Raw genomic sequence first — 25,545 nt, 5'->3', positions numbered from 1 at the left:
ATGCATATCAGCAATGGGAGCACACTCATCCATGGGGAGGATCTCCCAGGGGCTATTTCAGGCCTTTTATGTAGCCCCTTGTTGAGTGTCAATGGGGTGTTTGCAGGAGGTAACATGGAGAGGAATAACTGCAAAGGTGCCTGGATTTTATTGTCTTCCCATCATGGGGGACATGACACCCTCCATAAATTAAAAGTTGGGCATCAAACATAACAAGGATCATGAGGCTTTTATAATGTTGAGGTAATTTAGCCATAAAGTTCCAAAGAAAAGATAAAGGTAAAGTTTAAAAGTCTATGCTCAGCACACAACCTGCTCTGGCTCTAGGTTTGCAGTCCCCAGGAACCCCTAGACAGACTCAGCTCTGTATGTATAAACAATGCTCCTGAGATATATTATGGGAGGGTAATTGTTTGTCATGTGTGAACAAGTAGGGCTTTTGTTCAGGTGTGGGACTCCATGGATGGTAAATAAAGACTAACTTTAGTTTTTAAAGTAGCAAATTTGGCAACCGCCAAGACAGTTGGATCCCAAATGAGAAATTAATTTGATCCATTTGGGGAAAAAGTCAGCCTGAGTTTCTTGTGAATAAATTTTCCTGTTTTATCAAAAAAGGAAATGCAGGAAATATTAAGCAAATTAGGTCAGACCTGTCGACAGAGAAGCATTTTGACAATGATTGTTCAATAATGTTTCCTTACTTTTGATGAAGATTTCTAGAATCTGCAGCATTTTTCTTTTTATATGTTAGTGTTGGTTTGGGCTCTGAGATAGGGAGTGCAAGACATCATTATGGATCACCCTTATTTGATTTTGCATTCTAATTAGATGTTTCATGGGACCTGTGGAGTGTTACCAACTTCTTGCCTCATTATTCTATCTGTCATCACTAACACCAAACCTTGAAACACAGTGCCATTGTGTGGAAATTAAAGCAGTCTTAACTGTTACCAGTTTCCTGTGGTTTAAAGGCTCACCAAAGCCTGGTAAGTTTGCACAATGATGTTTATCAGTTACACTCTGAAACCACAAATTTACTTTAAATCCATGTTATTAAAAATCTCTAAATATTGATTCAAACAGATATTGGGTTTTGCACATAGGATTGGTCTGTTAATGAGGCAGATTCACCCTTTCAAACCTCCAGGCCTACTTGTATTGACTGAGAAGCATTAATGCAAAGTAGTCTGAGTTGTCTGGAACAAACAAATACAGAAAAAGAATTCAGCAGGTCGAGCAACATCCGTGGAGGCAGAGGTGTAAGTCAGCGTTGTGAGTCGAGACCCTGCATCAGTCCTGCTAAGTTCTTCCAGCCTTCTGTTTTTTGTTCTGGATTCCAGCATCTGCAGTCTCTTTCGTCTTCTGAATTGCTTGGACTTTGAGGACTGGAATTTAATCTCTTGGGCCAATGAGCATCTTGCACGGTAACCCTGAATGATGTTGCATGAAGGGTGGATCTCATTGAAATGTGGAAAAGCCCTTTCAGAGGGTTCAGTTTACATTGATGTGGCTATGTTCACAAGTAAGGTTGTCCTGGATTACAGGCAGCCTGCTGGATGCTCAGGGTGGGTGAGGGGAGGGGCCGAGCAACAGATACTTGGCGCCTGTGTCGCCCAACTGCAGCTGAAGTCCAATGGTGAACATACAGATTTGGAGCTGGAGCAAGCCAGTCAGCTGCTTGAGTCTGCTCGTACATCAGATCAGCCGTGATCTCTCTGAATGGAACAATAAATTCACATTCCTTTGTACCCCAATTAACCTTTTACCTTGTTGCTAACAGGAACCTATGAATTTTTGCCATCAAAATATTCGATTCTGCTTCTACTGCCCTTTGATGAAGAGATTTCTGAAGCCCCATGATCTTCTGAGAGGCAAAAAAACTCACCTCAGCTTTGCCTTAAGTGAGTGACCCCAATATATAAATAGTAATCCCAAGTCCTAGATTCTCCCACAAGAGGAAACAATCTTTCCACATCCACCCTGTTAAGACTCCCAGGGGTCTTGTATGTGATGCCCAATTGTGCTGGAATTCCTGGAATTATGTGGGTATTTGTCTCTCCAAACCTCTACCAGGGGTTCCTGACCTGGAGATTGGGAGGAGCAAAGCAAGTTCTGTTTTTTTCACTTCAAAGTTTTAAAATAGTAATTGGTGATTGAATCTGTTTTAATAGTTTGTTAAATATTTAATTCTCTTTTATTATATAATTATTTAAAGCATTTGTAATAGTTGTTAGATGGCATCTCACAGACCTCAAGAGGTGAAGCTCTGCTCTCAGCCTTGCCTCTCTTCGTTGGCTATCGCTGTGTACTGGGGCAGGGCCTCAGCAGACCACCAACTGAGGACTTGCTGTGGTTTCCCATCCAATTCTGGGATTATGTTTGGCCCAGGATGATTAGACCCATGCACCTGTGTCTGGTTACTACAAGAAGGGAGAGAGCGTCCAGGTGACAGGCAGAATCGAGCAGGACTTGGGCCATACTTTTGAGAAGGTCATTCTAGGTCAGCAGTACTGAACATGTTGTATAGCAATGGCTTTGCACTGTATGCTGCCTCTGCGATCAGTTCCATTCACTTCTGCAGAATTTTGGAAGCTGAGTTGTTTGTGCAGCAGCTATTATTTTGCACCAGTGACCAGGCATGAATTTCTGAATAGACTTACCTTGTATTTTAAACCATACACAGATCAAAAATTTTCCCCAGAGTTTAAAATTATGCCTGAACAATCCTCCACAGCAGTAGAACAGGAACTAAGTTTGTAAAGCAATGGAATTGCACTGAGGGCTATTAAGTTCTGTACATTTGGTGCTGTGATATTCTGGGCTGTAAATTTCTATGAAACCCTAGGATCTCTTCAAACACAAGCTGTCTGATCGCTTACTCGTGAAAGGTTAAGCAGGATCTGTGGTGTTACATGCAACCAATTGGACATCTCAGAAGCTTTCCAGTTAGGTCAGAGTGTTGACAATCAGGGAGCTGGCACGCTGATCAATGTCCTAACAGCTACTTCAATGAGGTGTCAATGCTCCTTAGTCCAGCATTAATGGAACAGTCAGGATCTTGTGTGACTGGCTCTGTTAAGGGACTCTGCTCATTGGGCACACTATGTGCAACAATCAGAGAACTGTGCAGTGGCAGGAGTGCAGTCCTCCAGTCACTGGTGGCTTTCAAATGCAACTTAATTCTGAATTTCTACCTGCCCGCTGTTCCAATGTTTAGAACTTCCCACCTGTAATATTCATTCTGCTTAAATCCCTGTGGTGTGAAGTATCCCAAGCAGCAGCTCCACATTCAAAGATGAATGCTTCACATCTGTACATTTGGTAGAATCATTTGTGAACAGAAAGCATATAGCTTTCCAGTTAGAAAAATAACAGAACTTGGAAGGGAGTAAAGTCACCAATTCTTCTATTTCCTTATGATACAGAAGGAGGCCATTCAGCCCATTGTGTGTGTGGCAGTTCTAGAAGCACACCCCTTCATTCCCTGTTACTTATTCCCCCTCACATACCTATCAACTCCTCACTGGGAAAAAAAGTCTTGCATTAATGTTGTTATGTTTATTTTGTTGTTTATTTTGCAAATTAGTAAGTCATGTATAAGTTATGTTAAATTAAATTTATATTAACTTGTGCTTGTCCTCGTAGAAAGCTAATTTCCATGGCATTTATACCCTGTGTATATATGCTCATGACAACAATGAACTTGAACTTGATTCTTCTGCTATCTAAAGGAAATTTTACGGTGGCCAGTTAACCTTCCAGCATATCATTGGGATGTGGGAGGAATCTGGAGCAACCAGGGGGATCCTCCGCATGGACAGCACTTGAGGTTAGCATTGAACCCAGGTTGCTGGAGCTGTGAGGCAGCTGGTGCACCACACCTAACCATGTACTACTGAAGCCGTTTTCACGTATTCTCTTAAATTAATCCAGAAACATCTTAATGAAAATGAAGGTTTGCTGCAACCATTCTTGCTGGTGAAATTACAATGGTTCTTCAGATCTCATGTACAGATTAATCAGACTGATATAGGAATTAAAGCTAAAATTCCTGAAGTACTGCTAACAAGCAGCAGCATCAAAACCCATTCCCTGGTTTATGACCTCTCCGAAAGAAAGTATGAGCAACCCACTGAACACTATTGTGATAATGAATCTTCATAATCTTCAAGTAATTTTTTGGGCCAGAAGTCAGTGGTCCCTGTAAATTATTGAAATGTTGTCTAACAAGGGACTATCCCGACACTGAATGTCTTCCTCCTACAGCCATTTGAAGGATAAAGCAAATTAAGTTGTTCTTATTAATTTAAAGACTGATTTCTCTCACTCTTTCAGTAATTATTCTGGGCTGCAGATGCCTAGCAGCACTACCTCTTGTGGTTTTAACGTTAAATTGTAACTTTGTGGGGTATTCGCAGGGGAAATTTTGTACCGTGGAGGTGTTAGCACCCTGTGTCATGGTCCTTTATCCCCACCCCCACGCCCTCTCTCAGTAAGGGAGCTGCTGTCAATCACTGTGCTTTATCTGAAAGAGTTGTACTGACAGTCCATTCCTCCTTGGGGCTATTTGCAGTGTATGCTTGACTACCATCTAGCGCCATTTGATTGTGGAATAAATCTGTGTTCTTCCATTGCCCCAGGCTGGTTAGTTCAGATTGAACGAGTATTGTGCATCCACTGTGTTAACCCAGTTTAATAGAAATTGTTCAGCATGTTCTATGTCTCCCTGGTTTTGCGCATGATCTAGTTTCCTTGCTCTTCCAAATCTACATTTTGCATTAGATTTGTGATGCTCATTTTCTTAATTGGCATTTCAGTTGCTTGCTTTTTCTGTGTTCCTTTAGTGCCATGCCAGTGCAGTTGAGCGTGCATGCTCCAGATGGTCTCCTTTGTTGCACAGGATTCCATGCGTGCAGTTTACTTTCAATAGTTGATATTGTTGAGACTCAGGATGGTGATTGATGTGTGGCATACCTACTTGTGACCTGTGGTGTCATTACTAGTTAGGAACAGCTTTGTATAGTTTGGTTAGAACCTCCTCATTGTCAATTGTACATATTCCATGTAAAAACATGTACTGACGGTGTGAGCCTAGCCTTTTGACCCTGCCTTTGGTCTGACACTTCTACTGCTGTTCATTGTCCATGTTTAATTCTGGAATGCCCTGGGGCATTTTGTTATATTGAAAGTACAATACAAATTGTATAAAGTCCCAATTTCTGTTTTCAAAACAAAAAGGATTTTTAAATGATTCACAGACACAATGTTTAAAAGATAGTATGGTAGTTGTTGGATTACTGAAAGTGGGTTATATTGTTAAACTTCTTTTCCCAAGTTGAAGAATAAGAATTTCTTGCTTTTAAAGATACTTCTACTACTTTGATCCTAATGGTGGGGAGAATATTTAAATGTATATAATTCTTCCAGCAGCAGTTTTTGCCTCTGAAGCATTGAAATCTATCAGAAGATAGATCTATCAGGTCTGCATTTAAATAAAATACTCAGGAGAGTGTGGTTGAAGAAGGGGGAAGAACCAGGAATTCAAAAATACCAGGAAGAGCAGGCTGACATTCAGAGGATGGGTTGGTGAACCGTCCCCAAAGAACAGATAACTTTCTTGCCGAAGGCCAGTTACTCCCGTTTGTCAGCACGTTGCCTGTCCGATTTCTGCATGGGAACTGGACTGTGAAAGTTTTAACAGATTAGTTTGTGTCCAGAAAGCAGAATAACACTTAAACAGGTCTTCCTGAAAGGCCTTGCCTGAAAATTTCTAATGTGTTTACTTTGGCCTCTGGAGTTGCTGAGTGACTTACTTATATGTTTCCACCCATCATTGTTTCTACTTCTGATGCACTGCTTTGTTTCTGTTTTCTTCTTAGGCAGTCCCTTGGGATTGAGGATGACTCCTGTTTTGAGGGTTCAGAGCTGACTAATGAGGTCACTATGGGAGCCACAGACTCCTTAACAGATAGGACGAGTGGGTGGGTAGTTTGTGAGGAAGCACACTCCTCTGATGCTGCTTTGCAGGGCCTTTGTGAGTTCTGTATGAATGACCTCAAGATCTTTGAGAACAATGGCATCCCCAATACTCCTTGATGTACCCCAGGTGTAGTACTGCGGTTTGAGCTGGTGTATCTGTGTATAAAGTGGCTTGTTTTAAGATTCCACTCCCATGTTTCCAGAACATCAGACTCTGATCAGGTCTTCAAACAGGACCACACACTCATCAACACATTGCCACAGAGACTAAAACCCAAGAACACTAGTAATGATAACAGTGAATGTGGGAGATAAATAACCAGCCTGTCCATCTCCATAGAGAGAAGGGGCAGGTCACCAGGTTTAGAGAAATTTCTTTTTTGGGAACAGCTCGAAATGTTTTCCTGTGTGTACGGATTTCTCTGCAGGGTCCTTCCGTCACCTTCTGCTTTTCATCATGTAACAATACAGAAGGAGGCCATTTGGCCCATTGGGTCTATGCCATCTCCCAGGAGTCCAATCCCATTTGTTGCAATTGAACCCAAGCTCCTGAGACTGTGAGGCAGCAGCATTAACTGCTTCACGTCTTTTGCTGCTCTTGTCTGTCATATTTCCAGCTATTTTGCTTTTCATTTTTCTCTCTCCCTTTTTGAGCTGGTGACTGAAATCTGCACCAACCCAGTGCATGCTGAGCCAGAATGCTTGAGTCCAAAATATGCTGAGAAGAAAACATTTTTGGCCAGTTAAAGTATTGTTTTATCATGGATTGAATCTGCACACGGTTTACTTCCAGTTTCATCTGAAGGAGGTTTCATCAATAATCTGTGAACCATTCTGAAATCAGGATCTGATTCCAAGATATGCCTGTTCCTTTTTATTCCCATAAGACAAGTTTACTTCCTTTATTGTAGAACGACTACTTAAATTATCTTGGGGAACCTCATTTGATTACTTTAGCTGTGGATCCTCATTTCTTTCTCTCTCTAGAACATAGAACAGTACAGCACAGAACAGGCCCTTCGGCCCACCATGTTGTGCCGACATAGCTAATCCCTCCTACTCTCTGTTCCAACAATAACCTTCATTCTCACTGTGTCTCTCCCCCAGACAGTTTGCAGAAATGGAGCAACTGGGAAGGAAGTCAGAAGATCTGAGAGTGGCGATGATAAAAAGCTCAACAAATCACAGCAGCTGAAACAAGTCTTCAAAGAATACGGAGCTGTGGGAGTGGTGTTTCACACTGGGATATCTCTGGCTTCACTTGGAATCTTCTATCTGGCTGTTTCAAGGTGAGTCTTGCAAAAGATCCTCAGATTCTTAAAAGTTAAAATCGTACACGAAGGAAATCTTGCATCGTACACGGTGCAAGATTATGCTGACCATCAAGTGCCTATCTCTGCTAATCCCATTTTATTCTTGACCCCCCCCCCCCACCATTCCCACATACATACATTAGGAGCAATTTACAGTGACCAATTAACCGAACAACCACACATTTTTGGGATATGGGGAAACCAGAGTACCTGGGGGAACCCACAGGGAGAATGTGCAAACTCCACACTGACAGCACCAGTGGTCAGGAATGAATCCAGCTCGCTGGAGCCGTGAGGCAGCAGCTCTGCCAACTGTGCCGCTCTGCTGCCTTTAATATTGTGTGTCTGACGGAAGATCCTGTTGCCCACTACAGTCAACATCTCAGAATGGTACAAGGATATCTTTGGGTTTTTCCTCCCTGCATTTCCTGCATGGCACACAGCAGTCTACCAGAGAGAGCTTCTACCCTGATGTGCTTGACCATTGATGTTCAAGGCTTCAGTTCAAAGTTGAGAATAAAAGTTGCCTTCTAGTAACATTAAGGGAACTGGGACTGCTGGATTTGATATCAGATGTTTTCCATGCCCTATCCATTGTACAGGTGACGATAACAACACAATGGCACCAAGGAACAGTTGATTGTGAGCATTAGGGGGTGGCGAGGCAGCAGCTCTATGAGCTGTGCCATTGTGGAATAAATTCTGGAAAAGCCTCGTGTGACTAAAATATTTTTGATATCTTTCTAAGTGTTCCCCTTTGCTGCCCTCTCCTATGAGCACTGATTTGCTGTGGTGCTGTTATGCAAATAGCTTGGGTGACCATGTAAAAACAAACCCTGCAGGCTGCCTGCTTGAATATTGTGTATGTTGGAGCTGAAACTGATCCTACCCTCGCCCCTTGTTGAAATGGCAGGAGATTCTAGACAGTAATCCTAGCTGTGTTTAGCTAACGTAGCCTAGGTGACTGTCTTGTTTCAGCAGGTATTGTGCCACAAGCTGCTGCCAGCATCTGCTTGCTTAACACACACAGACACCAGTAGCTGGTTCAGGTTTGTTGCAGAGATTGGAGCTCAGTTTGCAGTTGGGGTACATGGAAGTGACAAGTAGAGAATTGGGTCAAGGTGGGTTGAGATTCAGTCTGTGAGGTGATAAGCAGGGGTGTGCACAGTAGGAGGAGCCATCAGAGAGAGGTTCAGAGAGGTGACCCAGAGCAAGTGAGAGTAAGAATTTATTGGAGAGACGATGTAGGGATTGTAGTCCAGGGTCAGATGGATGGGGCTGAGAAGTGGAAGAGCTGGGGTCAGCGAGGCAAGTGGGGGATGTCATTTCCGAAGGTCAACAGGGCTTGGGACATAAGAGCGATAGAAAGGAAGAGATTGGGCACGGTGGGACTAAAACAGGAAGAAAAGCAGTTAAAGGCGAACTCACCTGGAAGACCACAGATATCTCTGACTTCTTGTAGCAGGTCTAGTTAGGTTGGGCCCCCTTTAATTAATGCCAAAGCATGTCAGAACACTTCAGTGAAGGCCTGCTTCATTGTGCAATGCTTGCGTCAGCCTTGTATATACACATCAATTTTGTGCAAATGGCAAAAAAGAACGCCTTATGATCCATTGATGTCACTGCATGTCCCTGATGATCACAGTGTGCCTGCCTTACTCTCAAAGGAGACTCGACACAAAATCTGGAAGTGAGTTACCAGCACACCAAGCATGAAAAGGCATCTAGTGATTGTTGTTTGATGAAGTTTGATCGTGTAGTTCACAGAAACATTGCGTCAAATGGTAGAATTTTTAGGCTAAGAATTTCTCCCTGTGTTATTGACAAGTTTGTATCATTTAATTGATACCTGACGAAATCGGTGATAGTAGGATATTCATTGAATTTAGTTACATTGTAACTTGTAAATTGTTGGCTACCATGTTTGTCTACAGAACATAACTGTGATTTCATAAGTTATATATCAATTGTGCCTATTTTTGGAATAAATGTTTTTGAAGGTGAATAGGTTTAAATTAAAAGGAAGATTTGTGTTTGTAGTTGTGTAAAGTACTAGTGCTCCATCTCTTATTTCAAAAATAAACTTTATTCATAATAAAATATATATACAAAAAGAAAAACACAATGTAATTCAGTAGTGTTAATGCCTTTTTGTTTTAACCGTAGCACCATTGCCACTCATGTGGCCCCCTTGGTGGGGGGGGGTGGTGTACCCTTTCATTGCTTGAGGGGCTTCCTCACTCAACTCAGCCCTCCATGTCCCATAGTGGAAGGACCCTAGACTGTAGTCCTTTCCGAGAGCCTTTGCGTTGGCTGCACCAGGCTTCAGTGCATCCCCCAACATGTACTCCTGCAGCCTGGAATGTGCCAGTGGGCAGCATTCCCTTATGGACATCTCGCTGTGCTGGAAGACCAACAAGTTTCGGGCAGACCAGAGAGTCTTTCACTGAGTTAATGATCTTCCAGCAGCACTTGATGTCTGCCTCAATGTGCCCATCTTTGATTTCTCTCCCTGTAATAAAATTTTATCAATGCACCACAGCAATGATTTTAAATCTAGCTGCAAAAATCTATACGGTAGTGGGAGGGTTAACTTAAATAGGTGCAAACGTTAGTTGCTGTTCAAAGGAATGCAAATCTATTTTCCATACTGCAAGTTGATTATTTATTTTGCTAATTCCTTCCTGCTGATTCTATCAGTGTAATTTTGCTGAGCAGAATTTCGGGAATCTGGTGGCCATTTAAAGAGGGGTGGGATGGTAATTGTCACTTTCCTGTCCCACTCAATAATAATGCTTTTGTCCTCGCTCAAGTTGTGGCAGGATAGAGTTTGCCTCTTCAGTCAATTGTACCTTCTGTGTCTTACAGCTCATTTTCTTCAGAGCAGATAATTCATCATTTCTGTATGTTTTTTTTACATTTTGGGCTTGTCACTGCAGTTTTAACTTTGATTTGATAATATCTTCCATTTGGCAGGCGGTGATTTGTTTCACTGCAATCGGTTCACCACGAGTGCCTGTTCTGGTAGGAATGCATGTGGACTGCATCACAAGATACTGTGAAATTCTACAGGTTCTGCTGTTTTGCAGGAAGCCTGATTTCAGTCAGAAGATAGGAAGATTTGTATTGTTACTGGCAATAGTGGTGATAACTACAAGTTATAAACTAAAACTTCAAATTTTAATTGCCAATTTTTACAGACTTTAGGTCTCAAAGTATCAAAAAATATTTAATTGGGACTGCATGGCTGCTTACATTTGACGTCTTTATTTTCTGCTTGAGGACACTTCTGGCAATTCTATGGATTCTTCCCAATCTGTTCCCAGGCCTCCATGAGGGTGGTACTTGGAAATCATTGCTATGTGCTTGTGAAAGAACAACAAAGATTGCTCCCCCTACATTGCTAACTCAATTCACTCTGGTTTGAGTGAGTAAAAGTTATAAGCTATATGGTCATAAGACAAACTGTGTCTTCTATAGCCTGGGGCTCCCAAATCTCATGCTATCCTAAATCCATGAAACATTTTTTTCTTGAACTTCTTTTATCAGTGATTGATCAAATAAAAGATGCTCATGTTTATGTAGCAGAAAAAAATGAGCACTTTCTAACAATTATTGCACCAAATTGTCACAGACTCTTGAGATGTCATTTAGTTTAAGTGCATGTATTTTATTTTGTCCCATTCAAAAGAGCAGTGAAATAAATTGACACTTCCTTGATCAAGTGTTGTGGAACACATTGTGAAAGGCAGCTGACAACAATTAATTATAAAGATTAAGATTGAACCAATCCTAACAACAAATACCAATGACTAAACCTAAAATGGGATCATTTAGAAAATAGTTTAAAAAAATTATTCAAAGGTGGACAAAATATGCAAGCTTATTTTATATTTCTATTTTAAATTGTACTTGAAAATAAGTTATTGTCATGCAAATTTATGAATGCTTCTGGAAACATTAAGTTACTGATTGTAAATTCTATTACATTTAGTCATCAGCACAATATTTTCAAAGCATTTTGTTTGAATAATTAGTTTGAAGTTGAATCAATTGGCTGTTATATCAGAAAATGTCCACAAGATTACACAAGCAGCAATAAGGTGTGTTTGGTTTTGGGGGGGTTTATTGACAGGGCACTGGGAGAATTCTTTGCCCTTTAAATAATGGCAAAGAATTGGCCATTATTTTGCACAGGCAGACAGTTCAACAGTTTCGCTGAAGATGGCTCCTCAGTTACTGGGGCACTCCCTCTATTGCATTACAGTCTGGGTTGTGCTGAATTCATGGACTGAGGCTTGTACTGTCTACAAGAACCTGCATGGGGCATCCAATTGAATAATAGAATCAAGACCCACATATCCAAATCAGCTGATAGGCTACAGTTACACAGGAATAATAATAGATTAAGTGAATGGAGAGAAAAAAAAGGCAAATTTTAATGTACATGAGGGTGCCACTATCCAGCAGGGAGCTAAAAAAGTCTAAATTACTTTTGAAATGGTGAAACGCTAGAAATAGAATGCCAAGTAACATGGTCCAGATAAATAGATCATTAAAATATTGTGGAGAGTCTTTTTAAAAAAAACAAAAAGCTAATGCAACATTGGCTATTGTGGTCAGAGAAATAAAAACAAAGGGCTGGAATTTAGGCTGTAGCTTTTCAAACGCTATTTGTTTTGCACCCCTGGAATTAGAAGATTACGGGGTGTTTTGACTGAAGTCTCTGACGTTAGGGCAGGCTAGTAGGGTAGATGGAGAGCAGCTATTTCTGCTAGATGGGAAGTCAAAGACTGGAAAACACAGCTTAAAAGTAAGAACCTTTCCTGGAATTAAGTCAGCTTTTACTGCCAAAGTTTGGAGATATCTTCTGCAAGCAGCAGTTGTGAATATTAAGTCTAAATTGATAACTTATTTTAACCAGAGGTATTAAGGGATATGGGGCAAGGACGAGTACATGAAGTTAGGTCACTGAACAACCATGATTGCATTGAGTGGTGGTACAGCCTGAGGGTGAGGTCATCTGATCCCAGCCCTTAGTTCTCAACCTTGGGTTGTTTTGTACTGGAAAAAATGTAACGACTGAAAACTGCAACCAAGCAGGTTCCAACACCACTTTCGAGCATATTTAGGGCAATTTATCTTTGGTGAAGAGCCAGCAGCCTGTTCTATATTCCATTAAAAATGTCAGGAATAATAGAAAACAGGAGTCTCATTTACTGTCTTAGATATTATAATTTATAATTACCTCCAGATATTGCATAGCATTTGAAATGAAAGTGCCTCTGATCATGGCCATACACTTTTAATTGCCTTCATACAAAGGTACCCATTCAGTCTAAAGTGCCCATGTGCCAATTCTTTGAATGATCTATAAATTTAACGGCAACCAAATTACAGATTACAATGATTATACTGCGTGGCTTTCATGTATTTCATAATGTACTGTTTGATCCATTTTGGTATTGAATATTATAGCAAAGTAAACCTGAGCTGGTTCCCTTAATTTGGGAGCGCTGTCTTTCTTACCTCATTTTTTAAAATCTAACTTCCCTTTTGTGGGACCTTTTCAGCAGAATTCTTTTACTTTATTTAACTTTCACTGTTCTATTCCCACTCCAGCCTGGTCAACAAATTAAAATTGTCTTTTCATTGCAAATTGTCCTTTAGATTCATAAAAGCAGTTCACACAAAATTTTGGAATCTTATATGGAAAAACCACAGAACTGACTGCATAGCAAATTTAAAGTTGGGGCAGAGAAAAATTGCAGGGCTGGGTTTGAAGCTTAATTGTGTATTTAAACAGGATTCTATCTGATCTGGAATCATTGAGTGCTGAGACAGAGTGGCTGAAGTGAGATGTTCTATTACTTTTCATCTTGAGTACAAAACTAACATACAGAAATTATGTAAGCATGTTATACAATAAGCTCCATGACATTGAAATGTTACATTCTAATAGAGGGAAGTTGTGCAACAGGGAACTATTGCGTGTCAGGAGCGAAACCTCACCTTATGCTCTATCTAAGTAGCTTAGTAGGCATAGATGAAAGAAATCAAATGTGTTATTGCTAATGAATATGCAGCTAATAGTTGAAGGAATTCAGGGTGTCAATGCCAGTTAGAATGCAGGCATGGACATCATGTTAATCACTAACAATCCTTTAACTTTTTGGTTTTCTTGTACGAAATTGATTGTGATGATTTTGTGGCTAGAAACAGGTTGGTTTGTTACTGTTAAACATCCATTTAGTTAAATAATCATTTGAATATAAATTTAATAACTTTAAATCTCTTTAATCCAGTTTTGAGTGCCAAGTTTGAAGGAATCCAGCTTCACCCATGGTATAATTACCTGCATTAAGCTTTACTGAGGAAACAAGGCACAGTTTGCATTTGTTGTTTTAAAGAAGGTAAAATGTAAAAACTCCTTAGTTGGACTGCTCTCCTGTTTTAAAATCAGGTTAACTTCAATGTAGTGCAGTAGGTGCTAGTGTTGGAAATACCAGCTTTAAGATGGGGAATTAAACCAAGGCCTCCTCTGTCCTGTCAGGTAAATGTTGGGGTATTAGAGAAACAAAGGACTGCAGATGCTGGGATATCTAGACAAAAAACACTATGATGCTGGAGGAACTCAGCGGGCTAGGCAGCATCTGTGGAGAAAAGCAGGCGGTCAGCGTTTTGGGTCAGGACCCTTCTTCAGGACTGAAGATAGGAGGGAAAAATCAGAGCAGTGATAGGTGGACAAAAGAGGGGAGGCAGGGTGGGTACAAGGTAGATGCGAGTAAGAGATGGTGATAGGCAGGTGCGGGAGGGGAGAGGAGAGCAGCTCCACTGGGGTATGGGTCAAAAGGTAAGGAGGAAAAAAGATAAGCTAGGAAAGGGAAGAAAAGGTGTGGTGAAGGTGATGGTGATTGGGGGGGGGGTGGGGGGTGAGGATTGAGGGGATTAGTTGAAGTGGGAGAATTCAATTTTCATGTCATTAGGCTGCAAGGTTCCAAGATGGAAACTGAGGTGCTGTTCCTCCAGTTTGCACTTGGACTTCTCAAGGCAATGAAGAGTCATAGAATCATAGAAAGTACAGCACAATACAGGCCCTTCGGCCCACAATGTTGTACCGACCTTTAAGCCTCACCTAAAAACTATCTAACCCCTTCCCCCCACATATCCCTCTATTTTAAATTCGTCCATATGCTTATTTAGCAATCTCTTGAATTTGATCAATGTACCTCCCCCCACCACTGACCCAGGCAGCGCATTCCATGCCCCAACCACTCTCTGGGTAAAAAGCCTTCCTCTGATATCTCCCTTGAACTTCCCACCCATTATTTTAAAGCCATGCCCTCTTGTATTGAGCATTGGTGCCCTGGGAAACAGGCGCTGGCTGTCTACTCTATCTATTCCTCTTAATATTTTGTACAGCTCTATCATGTCTCCTCTCATCCTCCTTCTCTCCAAAGAGTAAAGCCTTTTCCCTTAGTCTCTCATCATAATGCATAGTCTCTAAACCAGGCAACGTCATGGTAAATCTCCTTTGCACCCTTTCCAAGGCTTCCACATCCTTCCTATAATGAGGTGACCAGAACTGGACACAGTACTCCAAGTGTGGTCTAACCTGAGTTTTGTAGAGCTGCATCATTACCTGGCGGCTCTTAAACTCGATCCCACGACTTTTGAATGCTAGCATTCCATAAGCTTTCTTGACTACCCTATCCACCTGTGAGGCAACTTTCAAGGATCTGTGGATATGAACCCCCAGATCCCTCTGCTCCTCCACACTGCCCAGAATCCTGCCATCAACCTTGTATTCTGCCTTGGAGTTTGTCCTTTCAAAGTATACCACCTCACACTTCTCTGGATTGAACGCCATCTGCCACTTCTCAGCCCAGCTCTGCATCCTATCAATGTCCCTCTGCAATCTTCAACAGTCGTCCATACAATCCACAACACCACCAACCTTTGTGTCGTCTGCAAACTTGCCAACCCACCCTTCTACTCCCTCATCCAGGTCATTAATAAATATCACAAAAAGTAGACGTCCCAGAGCCGATCCTTGTGGGACAACGCTAGTCATAGCCCTCCAATCCGAATGCACTCCCTCCACAACCCTCTGCTTTCTACAGGCAAGCCAATTCTGAATCCACACAACCAAGCCTCCCTGGATCCCATGCTCTCTGACCTTCTGAAGAAGCCTACCACGTGGAACCTTGTCAAATGCCTTACTAAAATCCATGTAGACCACATCTACTGCACTACCCTCAATCTTCCTGGTCACCTCCTCAAAGAAACCTATCAGGCTTGTGAGACATGATCATGCTGGCTGTCCCTGATCAGGCCATGATTCTCTAAATGTCCATAGATCCTATCTCTTAGTATCTTTTCCAACAGCTTGCCCACCACAGACGTAAGGCTCACTGGTCTATAATTCCCTAGTCTATCCCTACTACCTTTTTTGAATAAGGGGACAACATTTGCCACCCTCCAATCCTCTGGTACCATTCCCGTTGACAACAAGGACTAAAGATCCTAACCAATGGTTCAGCAATCTCCTCCCTCGCCTCGCAGAGCAGCCTGGGGAATATTCCATCAGGCCCCGGGGACTTATCTGTCCTAATATTTTCTAACAGCTCCAACACATCCTCTCTCTTGATATCTACATACTCTAGAACATTAACCTTACCAACACTGTCCTCAGTGTCATCAAGGCCCCCGTCCTTGGTGAATACTGAAGAGAAGTATTCATTGAGGACCTCACCCACTTCCACAGCTTCCAGGCACATCTTTCCACCTTTGTCTCTAATCAGTCCTACCTTCACTCTAGTCATCCTTCTGCTCTTCACATAAGTGAAGAAAGCCTTGGGATTTTCCTTAACCCTACTCGCCAAGGCCTTTTCATGTCCCCTTCTTGCTCTCCTCAGCCCCTTCTTAAGTTCCTTCCTTGCTACCCTATAATCTTCAAGAGACCTATCTGATCTTTGCTTCCAAAACCTTATGTATGCTGCCATCTTCTTCCTAACTAGTTGTTCCACCTCTCGTCACCCATGGTTCCTTCTCCCTTGCCATTCCTTCTCTGCCTCACCGGGACAAATTTATCCCTAACATCCTGCAAGTGATCCCTGAGCAACGACCACATCTCCATAGTACATTTCCCTTCAAAAATGTCATCCCAATTCACATTTGCAAGTTCTAGCCTTATAGCTTCATAATTTTCCCTTCCCCAATTAAATATCTTCCTGTCCTCTTTGCTCCTATCCTTGTCCATGACAATGCTAAGGGTTATGGAGCATTGGTCACTGTCCCCCAAATTCTCACCCACTGGGAGATCTATCACCTGACCCGGTTCATTACCTAATACTAGATCTAATATGGCATTCCCTCTAGTCGGCCTGTCAACATACTGTGACATGAATCTGTCCTGAACACACTTTACAAACTCTGCCTTGCCTAAACCTTTGGTACTAAGCAGGTGCCAGTCAATATTTGGGAAGATGAAGTCTCCCATGATAACAACCTAGTTTTTCTTGCACCTTTCCAAAATCTGCTTCCCAATATGCTCCTTAGTATCTTTGCTGCTACCTGGGGGCCTATAGAATACTCCCAGTAGAGTAACTGCTCCTTTCTTGTTCCTAACTTCCACCCATACTGACCCTAGAGAGGATCCTTCTAAATTATCCACCCTTTCTGCAGCTGTAATAGTATCCCTGACCAGTATCGCCACCCCTCCTCCTCTTCTCTCTCCCCCCACCACCCCCCCCCCCCCCCCCCCGTCCCTTTTAAAGCACTGAAATCCAGGAATATTCGGTATCCATTCCTGCCCTGGTGACAGCCAAGTCTCTGCAAGAGCCACAATATCATAGTTCCTCTTCTGGAGATACTAACGCTATCTCTAGATTCTCAGAGAGAAATAGCCAAAGGTTCCAAGGCCAAATCAAAGAGCAAAGGGCTCAAAGGACATCCCTGTCTGGTTCCACATTGAAGTTTAAAAGATTTAGAATTTTGAAAATTAGTAAGAACTCGAGTAGAAGGGGATAAATAAGGTAATTTAATCCATTGGATAAAATCTGGCCCAAAGTTAAATTTCTCTAAAGTTTTAAATAGGTAATTCCATTCAATCCGATCAAAGGCCTTCTCAGCAGCTGGAGATATCACACATTCCGATATTTCCTTAGAGGGAGAATAGATAATATTCAATAAACAATGAACATTAAAATGAGAATATTGATTTTTAATAAAACCAGTCGGATCATCGAATATAATTGAAGGTAAAATATTTTCCAATCTACAAGCTAGAACTTTAGATAAAATTTTAACATCCACATTAAGTAACGAAATTGGTCTGTACGAAGCACATTCCGTTGGGTTCTTATTTTTCTTAAGAATGAGTGAAAGAGGCTTCATAAAAAGATTGTGGTAATCTACCCAATCTAAAACAATCTGAAAAACAGCACATAAATGAGGTATAAGCAAAGAAGAAAAAGCCTTATAAAATTCTCCAGGAAATCCATCAGGACCCGGAGTCTTTCCAGAGTGTAAAGATCGTACAACCTCGGCGATTTCCTCATATGTAATAGATTGGTCCAACTGTTTTCAGGTTTCAGTAGAAAGTATAGGACCATTTAATTGGTCAAAGAAATTATTCATTACAGTATTATCTTTAGGAAAATTAGAACTGTAATGTTTAAAATATTCTTTAAAATAACTCTAAAGAGTGAACTTTTTCCTTTGAATAACCTGGTACCGTTTGATATTAACATTCCTTTTAAAATTGTAAGAAATCATTTTACCTATCTGGGGGTGTCGATTACTAAAAACTATAAACATATTAAAGAAAATTTTTTCACCTTACTGCATTATGTGAAAAGGGTTTTATCAAGTTGGTCACCCCTCTCTATATCATGGATTGGCCGAATTAATGCTATTAAAATGAATATTTTACCTAAATTCATATATCTATTTCAGGCTTTACCTGTTTTTAGTCCTAAGTCTTTCTTTGACTCTCTTGATTCAATTATATCTTCCTACATATGGAATAATAAACATTCTAGACTAAATAAAGTTCACCTTCAGAAGGTTAAAAAGAACGGAAGTTTAACCTTACCTAACTTTAGGTTTTATTACTGGGCAGTCAATATACGAAACCTTATGTTTTGGTTACATTACATTAATCAAGATGCATGTCCAGTATGGGTTTCTTCGGAAGCTAACTCTGTTAAAAAAAAAGTTCTATTATTTCTCTGCTTGGTTCTTCACTTCCTTTATCATTAAGTAAACTAACAGATAATTTAGTAGTTAAACACACTTTGAGGATTTGGTTACAATTTAGAAAGTATTTTGGTTTATTGAGTTCTTCTTTGTCCAGTCCCATTTTCTCTAATTTTTTCTAAACCTTCTATGACTGATGTAGTTTTTAAAGAGTGGCACAAATTAGGTATTACTTGTTTTCAGGATCTGTTTGTTGGAGGAAACCTTTCTTCGTTTGAACAATTGTCTACCGAGTATAATTTACCAAAAACTCATTTTTTTTGATATTTACAAATTAGAGACTTTTTTCGATCTTAATTACATTCTTTTCCTATGAGTCCTGATAAAAAATTATTAGATGTAATCTTTAATTTGAAACCTTTACAAAATGGCTCAATATCTAATATTTATGACAGGTTACTAGGAATGAGTAAGGTGCCACTAGATAAAATTAAAAACGCTTGGGAACAAGATTTGCGGATGTCAATTTCTGAGGAAACTTGGAATGAAATTTTTAAATTGGTTAATACTTTGTCATTATGCGCCAGTCATTCTCTCCTTCAATTTAAAGTGATTCGTAGAGCTCACTTGTCTAAAGATAAACTATCCCGTTTTTATTCCAATACATCTTACTGTGACAAATGCAATAATGGAGAGGCTTCTTTAATTCACATGTTCTGGACATGTCAAGAGTCGTAAAAAAAAGTATTGACAGAGGTGTTTCAAACTTTTTCTGTACTTAATAAATTTTAAACTTAATCCTTTGACTGCATTATTTGGAGAAAAAGATATAACTTGGAAGGCTTCTGATCTACACATTCTGGCTTTTATTTCTCTTATAGCCAGGAGAGCTGTGTTGCTTAAATGGGAGAAAGTTACTCTGCCTACTCATGCTCAATGGTTATGGGATGTTATGTCAAACTTGAATCTAGAGAAGATCCATTGTTCAATTTTTGAATCTAACTTCAACTTTCAAACCCTGTGGGGACCTTTTTTTGAATTATTTTCAAAACTTTTGATTTGGTAACTAAAACGAAGACATTGGCTGATATTGTTATGTTTCAAGGGTTTTTCCTTTTTTTTAATTAAACAGCTTTATTTTTGGTAGTGGGTGTAGATTTTTTTAATATTCCAATTTTTCCTTTATTAATTAACTATTAGATTATTAATTTAGAGTATTGTGATCCTAAGTATGATTTAACACAATGTATTTAGTATTTTTACTCTTTTTTGATGCATGTCCTGTATTCTTGTGGATTTAATAAAAATATTGAAAAAGAAAAATACCATAGTTCCACGTATTTATCCAGGCTCTTAGTTCATCACCCTTATTCCTGATACTACTTGCATTTAAGTAAATGCACTTTAGCCCATCCACCTTTCTACTTTTATCTCCTTTACTCTGCTTCTCCTTCCTCAAAGCCTCTCTATATTGTTAGATCTGACTTTACTCCATGCACTTCTTCCACTGACCTATCCCTCCGGTTCCCATCCCCCTCGCAAACTGGTTTAAACCCTCCCGAACCACACTAGCAAACCTGCCTGCAAGGATATTGGTCCCCCTCAAATTCAGGTGTAACCCATCCACTCTGTACAGGCCCCACCTTCCCCAGAAGAGATCCCAATGATCCAAAAATCTAAATCTTTGCCCCCTGCACCAACTGTTCTAAAGCATTGTGTATTTGCTACTTTCACACTGACTATCACACACATCCAGCTAATCAAGCTTAATGCTAGTTCACGTAATAACTTCAGTCATTTGAGGAAGCAATATCAGTTGGATAGCAGAGGTGCAACTGACAGATCATTTTGCCCTTTGTCTTGTCCTTTCAGAAGCAGAGGTAAGGGAATGTAGCGAGGCATCAGATCCACTCAGCCATTTCTGGTGAAAATTTAAAAGCACATAGTGAAAGATGTCCCATCCCAAGTGCTGCTGTATCATCCAGATAAAACCATTGAAGTCTTCCCCCTCACCAAACCCATCTACAGATCTAAAATATTGCAAACCTGGGACTCTATTTTTTCTTGCATAAATCTGCATTTATGATTACAAGTAGAATCAAAAGCTTATCTTTGAGAAAAGAATGGTGGAGTTTAATTTGAATTTTAAAAAATAAATATACAATTTGTTTTTCGTTCATTATTATTTAGCATCATTGAAGGAGAGAGATAAAGAGAACACTGAATATAGTTTTTTATACTGGTGAGGAAGTCCTTATAGAAACTATAAACTGCTTGTCATCTTCCAACCATATTCAATGTAAGTTATGCCATCTCACAGCAGTGATCAAGGTGAACAATCATAGGCTATTGCACAAATTTCCATGACTTTTTCCCTTTCTCTGGCATGAAAATTCCATTTGTGACCATCTACAATGTCAGATGCACAAGGAAAATTCAGCTTCTGCTGCTTTTGCCCTGCTGCCTATCCTCCCAGCTGTTCCACTTTCTGACCAATTCAATTACCTGCCTGCTGTTCCCATGTTTACTTCCTTCATTGACCATTTTCTTTGTTTTCTCTGAATTGTGTCCTGCCATTTTTTTTGTTCTATTCAACTGTCCTTTTTTTCTTCCTCCATCCCTGCTTTGCTTTTGTGGATCCTGTCTCTGGATACACAAGCAGCAAAGCAGAGAAAACGTGGAAAAAATATTTTCCAAGGGAAAAAAATGTGGTAAACCCAAAGATGGAAAGTGGTAGTAATGAGGACTGAAACAATGAATCAGTGCCAAATTCCTGCACTCACTTATTATAAAGAGGTCTTAATGCTTAACATCTTAAGAGCCTACAAGCACTGCATTAATCAATGCCATGAAAAAGATCAGTAATTTAATTGGCTCTGAAATTCTTGTCCCATTTAAATTAAGGCCAAAAAGATTAGTTCAATGTCTCTGGATAATAGAGTATGCATAAAGGATAGAGCCTTATGATCAGTTGCCCACAAAGCTTCAAAGGGTCAAAATAAATTAACTTTGTCAGATTCATTTAAAAACTGTAATAAAAACACTTTTTATTCTTTAGGGTTGATTATTCTCCTTTGTATAGTTAACTGCTTTTGGGCTATTTAATAACCATACTTTTGTTTTTCAGTGGCGTAGATGTGACTGCAATCCTTTACAAGATGGGATTTAATGAAGCAGTCGTGCAGTCCAGGATGGCAGCCGGTACCAGTACCTTTGTAATAGCATACGCTGTTCACAAGGTCTTTGCCCCCGTACGAATGAGCATTACCTTGGTTTCTGTGCCTCTAATAGTGAGGTACTTCCGCAAAATGGGACTTTTTAAAGCTTCTCCATCCAAACCATGAAGAACTATTGAGGAGTCTCCTTTAAAGATTAAGGATGCAAGGATAGATATGAAAGATAAGTACAGTACAGCAAAACTTACCCAGTTGTCACCCCTCATGCTGGTTGTTTGAAGTTTGTTGGCATTAAATGCTGAAGTTGTCTCAATTTCCACACCATGCAGATGATGCTATGCAGGAGGACACTATGCTTAATTTCCAGCAGCAGCTGGATAAAATTTAATCCTACTGAGTTTTTTTTTGTGCTGCAATTTTTGGACTATGTTCACAGGGCAATAGTTCAAGAGCCTATTTTTAAAGTTACGCAAAAGGCACTGTAATGATTACAAATGATAAGACAATCTCAATGGAGGGAACTGAATTACTTGCTTTGTCATAATTCTTGAAAGCTAAGGAAATTACATTTCTTTGGACATGTCAATTAGAACTGGTATTTTTTTTAAAATGTGTTGATTCATAAAGACAATAATCTGGCTTAGTTAATATGAAACCACATTACTCATTTCCTACAACCAGTAGTTCTTCATTTATGATTATTTGAGCACCTCTTTTAGGTTGTGAGCCAAGTACAAGGTTAACATGTATTTGGACAAAAGATTGCGGCTTTTCCTGGTCATTTTCCTACAGTAAATTATTTATCTGGTACTTATTAGGGAAAATTCAATTGTACTGCAAGTCAATGTGTCATTTTCTGAACATCAAGACAATGAGAAAAGTCAGGCTGTTTAAATTTCCCAGTTAACACAAGACAGTTGGTTAGCCAGCTCAAATTTGGGAGCTTCAAGGTTTAAAGTTCAATCACAATGCCAAATGAGTGCAGTTGGACAGCAGGTTAAATCATGAGTAAAGCTTGAAGTATTCCATAAGTGAAGCACTAATTAAATTAAACACTTGTTTCCATGAAGGATACCCTCAGAATCAAGTTCCTGCATATGCACTTGTATTGATTTTTTATTTTATACATTTGAAAGATCTGTAGATTCTATTGCAACTTGACAGAAAACTGTCAATTGACATAAATTCAAATTACTACAGATTTTTAACTCATTCTGTATACTTGTCATGTAATTGTCAAAATTACTTTGACCACAATCTGTTAACTTGGTCTGGAAAAGGAGATTTAACATGTCAAAGTTCAGACCCACATGGTCAGAACTGGTTGTGCATATTTTTAAATCCACATTTAACCATGTTTCTGGTAATCACTTCATTGATACAGGAAAGTGACTGATTATATAGAAGTTCTAGAAATCAGTATCAAAAGTTAAAGCACCAAACCCAAATGTACAGCCTTGTATTGATTGAGCTATTCTTAATATGGAAGTTAAGTGTGGTTAAATTACTAATTAGCACCCACTGCTCTGGACCATTGATCCAGAAACAAATGAACCCAAAACTGACAGGGAAATCTGGAATTTTAAACATCTCATTTGTTCTTAGGCTCCATCTTGTTCACTACTTTTCAGGGAAAGAAATACTACCTTTACCGAGTCTGGCCAATATGCAACTCCAAGACTACCCAGATGGTTGACTGTCTCAGTTCAAGGACAATGAGGGATGGATAACATCCCATCACGTGAACAAAATATGCCCCTATCAATATTTAAAGTTTTAGAAAGAATAACCAAATTAAAAGTACTGTAGTTGCTAACTCTGGAAATAAAATACCTATTGTTCAAGTCTTTCAGCTATTAATATACAGCCATTGACCTTCTGAAATTTCCTGCTGTAAACACACTAGACTTCTTTTGCTGTATGTTTTACCACTCCTGCACTTGCAAATCTCTTGGCACATTTCCAAGGAGAAAAGGCATGCTGGTTTATAGTGCATTTGTGCTAGCAGATCATCCTTGTAGGCACCAGCCTGACAAACATAACACCAATAACTAACATGTCAGCAATTACTAAAACAAAACACCCAGAAGTTTAAATCAACACTTCCTTTTACCACAACTGAATCTGCAACTTTGACAGTGGCCTTGAATTTGCTTTCATTGGCAAGCCATCTGTGCTCATTGTATGGGAGCAGTGAAGTTCATACTTCTTCCCTGGGGAAGATGTAGAAAGAAACTTCAAAGTAGCAGAGCCTTCACAAGGTCAGAAGTCTTACCAGACTAAACTGGATAGTCAGCCTTAACACTTATGGAAATCATTAAACTAAAAAAAATATTTAACCTTAAATCTGAATTAGCAAAAGTGTAGTGAAATCCCTTCAACCTAGTTCCCTCCATTGAACTAAATGAAGTAATCCTAACCTGGCAGGTGATTCCAGCAAATTCACAAAGTGATGGTGAACTCTCAGTTCTACAGTCCCTCACTCAACTATTGTAAGCAGCCAACTGGACTAAAATCCTAAGTTACAAGTGGTTACACAGCAAAATGTTGGCAATTAAGTGGAGAAACTCAAGGACCCAGACAATTTTCTATTAGTAGTTGATGCATACATTCAACAGGAATGGTGTTCTGGCTTCAAGTTTTAACAAGAGCTAGTAAGGCAGGTCACTGGAATGGAAATTACAAGCCTTTAAGGACAGTGCACAATTTTAAAGGATCTTTGCATCTCAATTGAATTAATAGCAAAAAAAACAGTACAGGTCAGTCCATGAGTTCACTTTCATCAGCAGAAAGATTCCAATGATTAACCAATTTATCGAATGCTGTCGATTGATCTGAAAGACAAGCAATTTTTATTGCACAAAAATCATGTATACATTTCCCACCTCCGCCCCCCCCCCCCCCCCAATCAGAGCTGATAATCCACATTCCAGATTCTTGTTTTATCATTGCTGCTGACCCCAGGCACAATTTTCAGCCATCACCAGGACTTAAAGCAAACATTCACAATGAGGCATTTGTGTCATGGGGTGAGAAGCTGAAGGCTAACATGTTAATATTTGTAGGTCTGAAGCAGCATGTTGTACTAGCAATAATCTCCAAGTCATTAAATGTTATAACATCTAAACTGATTTAATTGATGAAAATGTTCAAAGGATTTAACTATGCATTTCAAATAAATCTGCTGTTCAGACCCTTTCAAAAAAAAATTGAGTAACTAACCTTTGAACAATTTCATTAATTTTGGCATGTTAAATGTTTAGAGCAACAGTCACAAACCAATATTTTTAAGGACATGTTGACTGGTGAATTGGCATCCTGAGAAATTGTTTGGATTGTTTACACAAAATCAATGAAGGCAGAAATCATGTATTTGTTACTCAAGTCAAGAGAGCTTTATTTTCAAAAGTTGCCTGGTTTGAAATACAAATGAACCTACCTGTACAGTAAGTTTATATTGGAACTGTAAATTTTGAAAGTGTGAACAAGTTGGGTATTTGTAGATAAAACATTTGTTCTCCTTTATCAAATAAAGTGATTGGCCAAAGTTGTTCTGATAATGAATCCTTAGTGACTGGGCAAAAGTTCTGCTACAGATGAATGCAAAAGGCAGATCAAGGCTGGATCACACTATGCAGACACCAATTTTTCCATTGCTTGCCACTTTTGCACAAAAAGTAATACGTCAAGGATAACCCAAGTTGTAAGACTCCATTTATGATTCAATGGCAACTTTGTAGCATTTCATGTAACTAGTTTACAAATCATTAGCATTTCACTGAGTGAAAGCAAGTTTTAGTTCAGCACAACACAAGGTTTAATGTATCAAATTACCCAGCCTATAACAGAAGGGATAGGTTGAGTTCCATTTTGTT

At 39.7% G+C, this 25,545-nt stretch overlaps 1 protein-coding gene across 1 annotated transcript in view; it reads left to right on the top strand.

Moving 5' to 3' along the window:
• Window positions 1-24,480, top strand: part of fam210b (family with sequence similarity 210 member B) — a 55,772-nt gene extending 31,292 nt beyond the window's left edge. The window contains exons 2-3 of the mRNA XM_052031553.1: window positions 7,087-7,268; window positions 21,622-24,480. Of these exons, the coding sequence (XP_051887513.1) occupies window positions 7,087-7,268; window positions 21,622-21,838 (399 nt within the window). The 3' untranslated portion in view covers window positions 21,839-24,480. The remainder of the gene's footprint in view (window positions 1-7,086; window positions 7,269-21,621) is intronic.
• The last annotated feature ends 1,065 nt before the right edge of the window (window positions 24,481-25,545 follow it).

The sequence above is a fragment of the Pristis pectinata genome, chromosome 16, assembly GCF_009764475.1.
Source record: "Pristis pectinata isolate sPriPec2 chromosome 16, sPriPec2.1.pri, whole genome shotgun sequence".
In the NCBI taxonomy this organism is placed as follows: domain Eukaryota; kingdom Metazoa; phylum Chordata; class Chondrichthyes; order Rhinopristiformes; family Pristidae; genus Pristis; species Pristis pectinata.
This window is presented reverse-complemented; position numbering and strand designations above follow the sequence as displayed.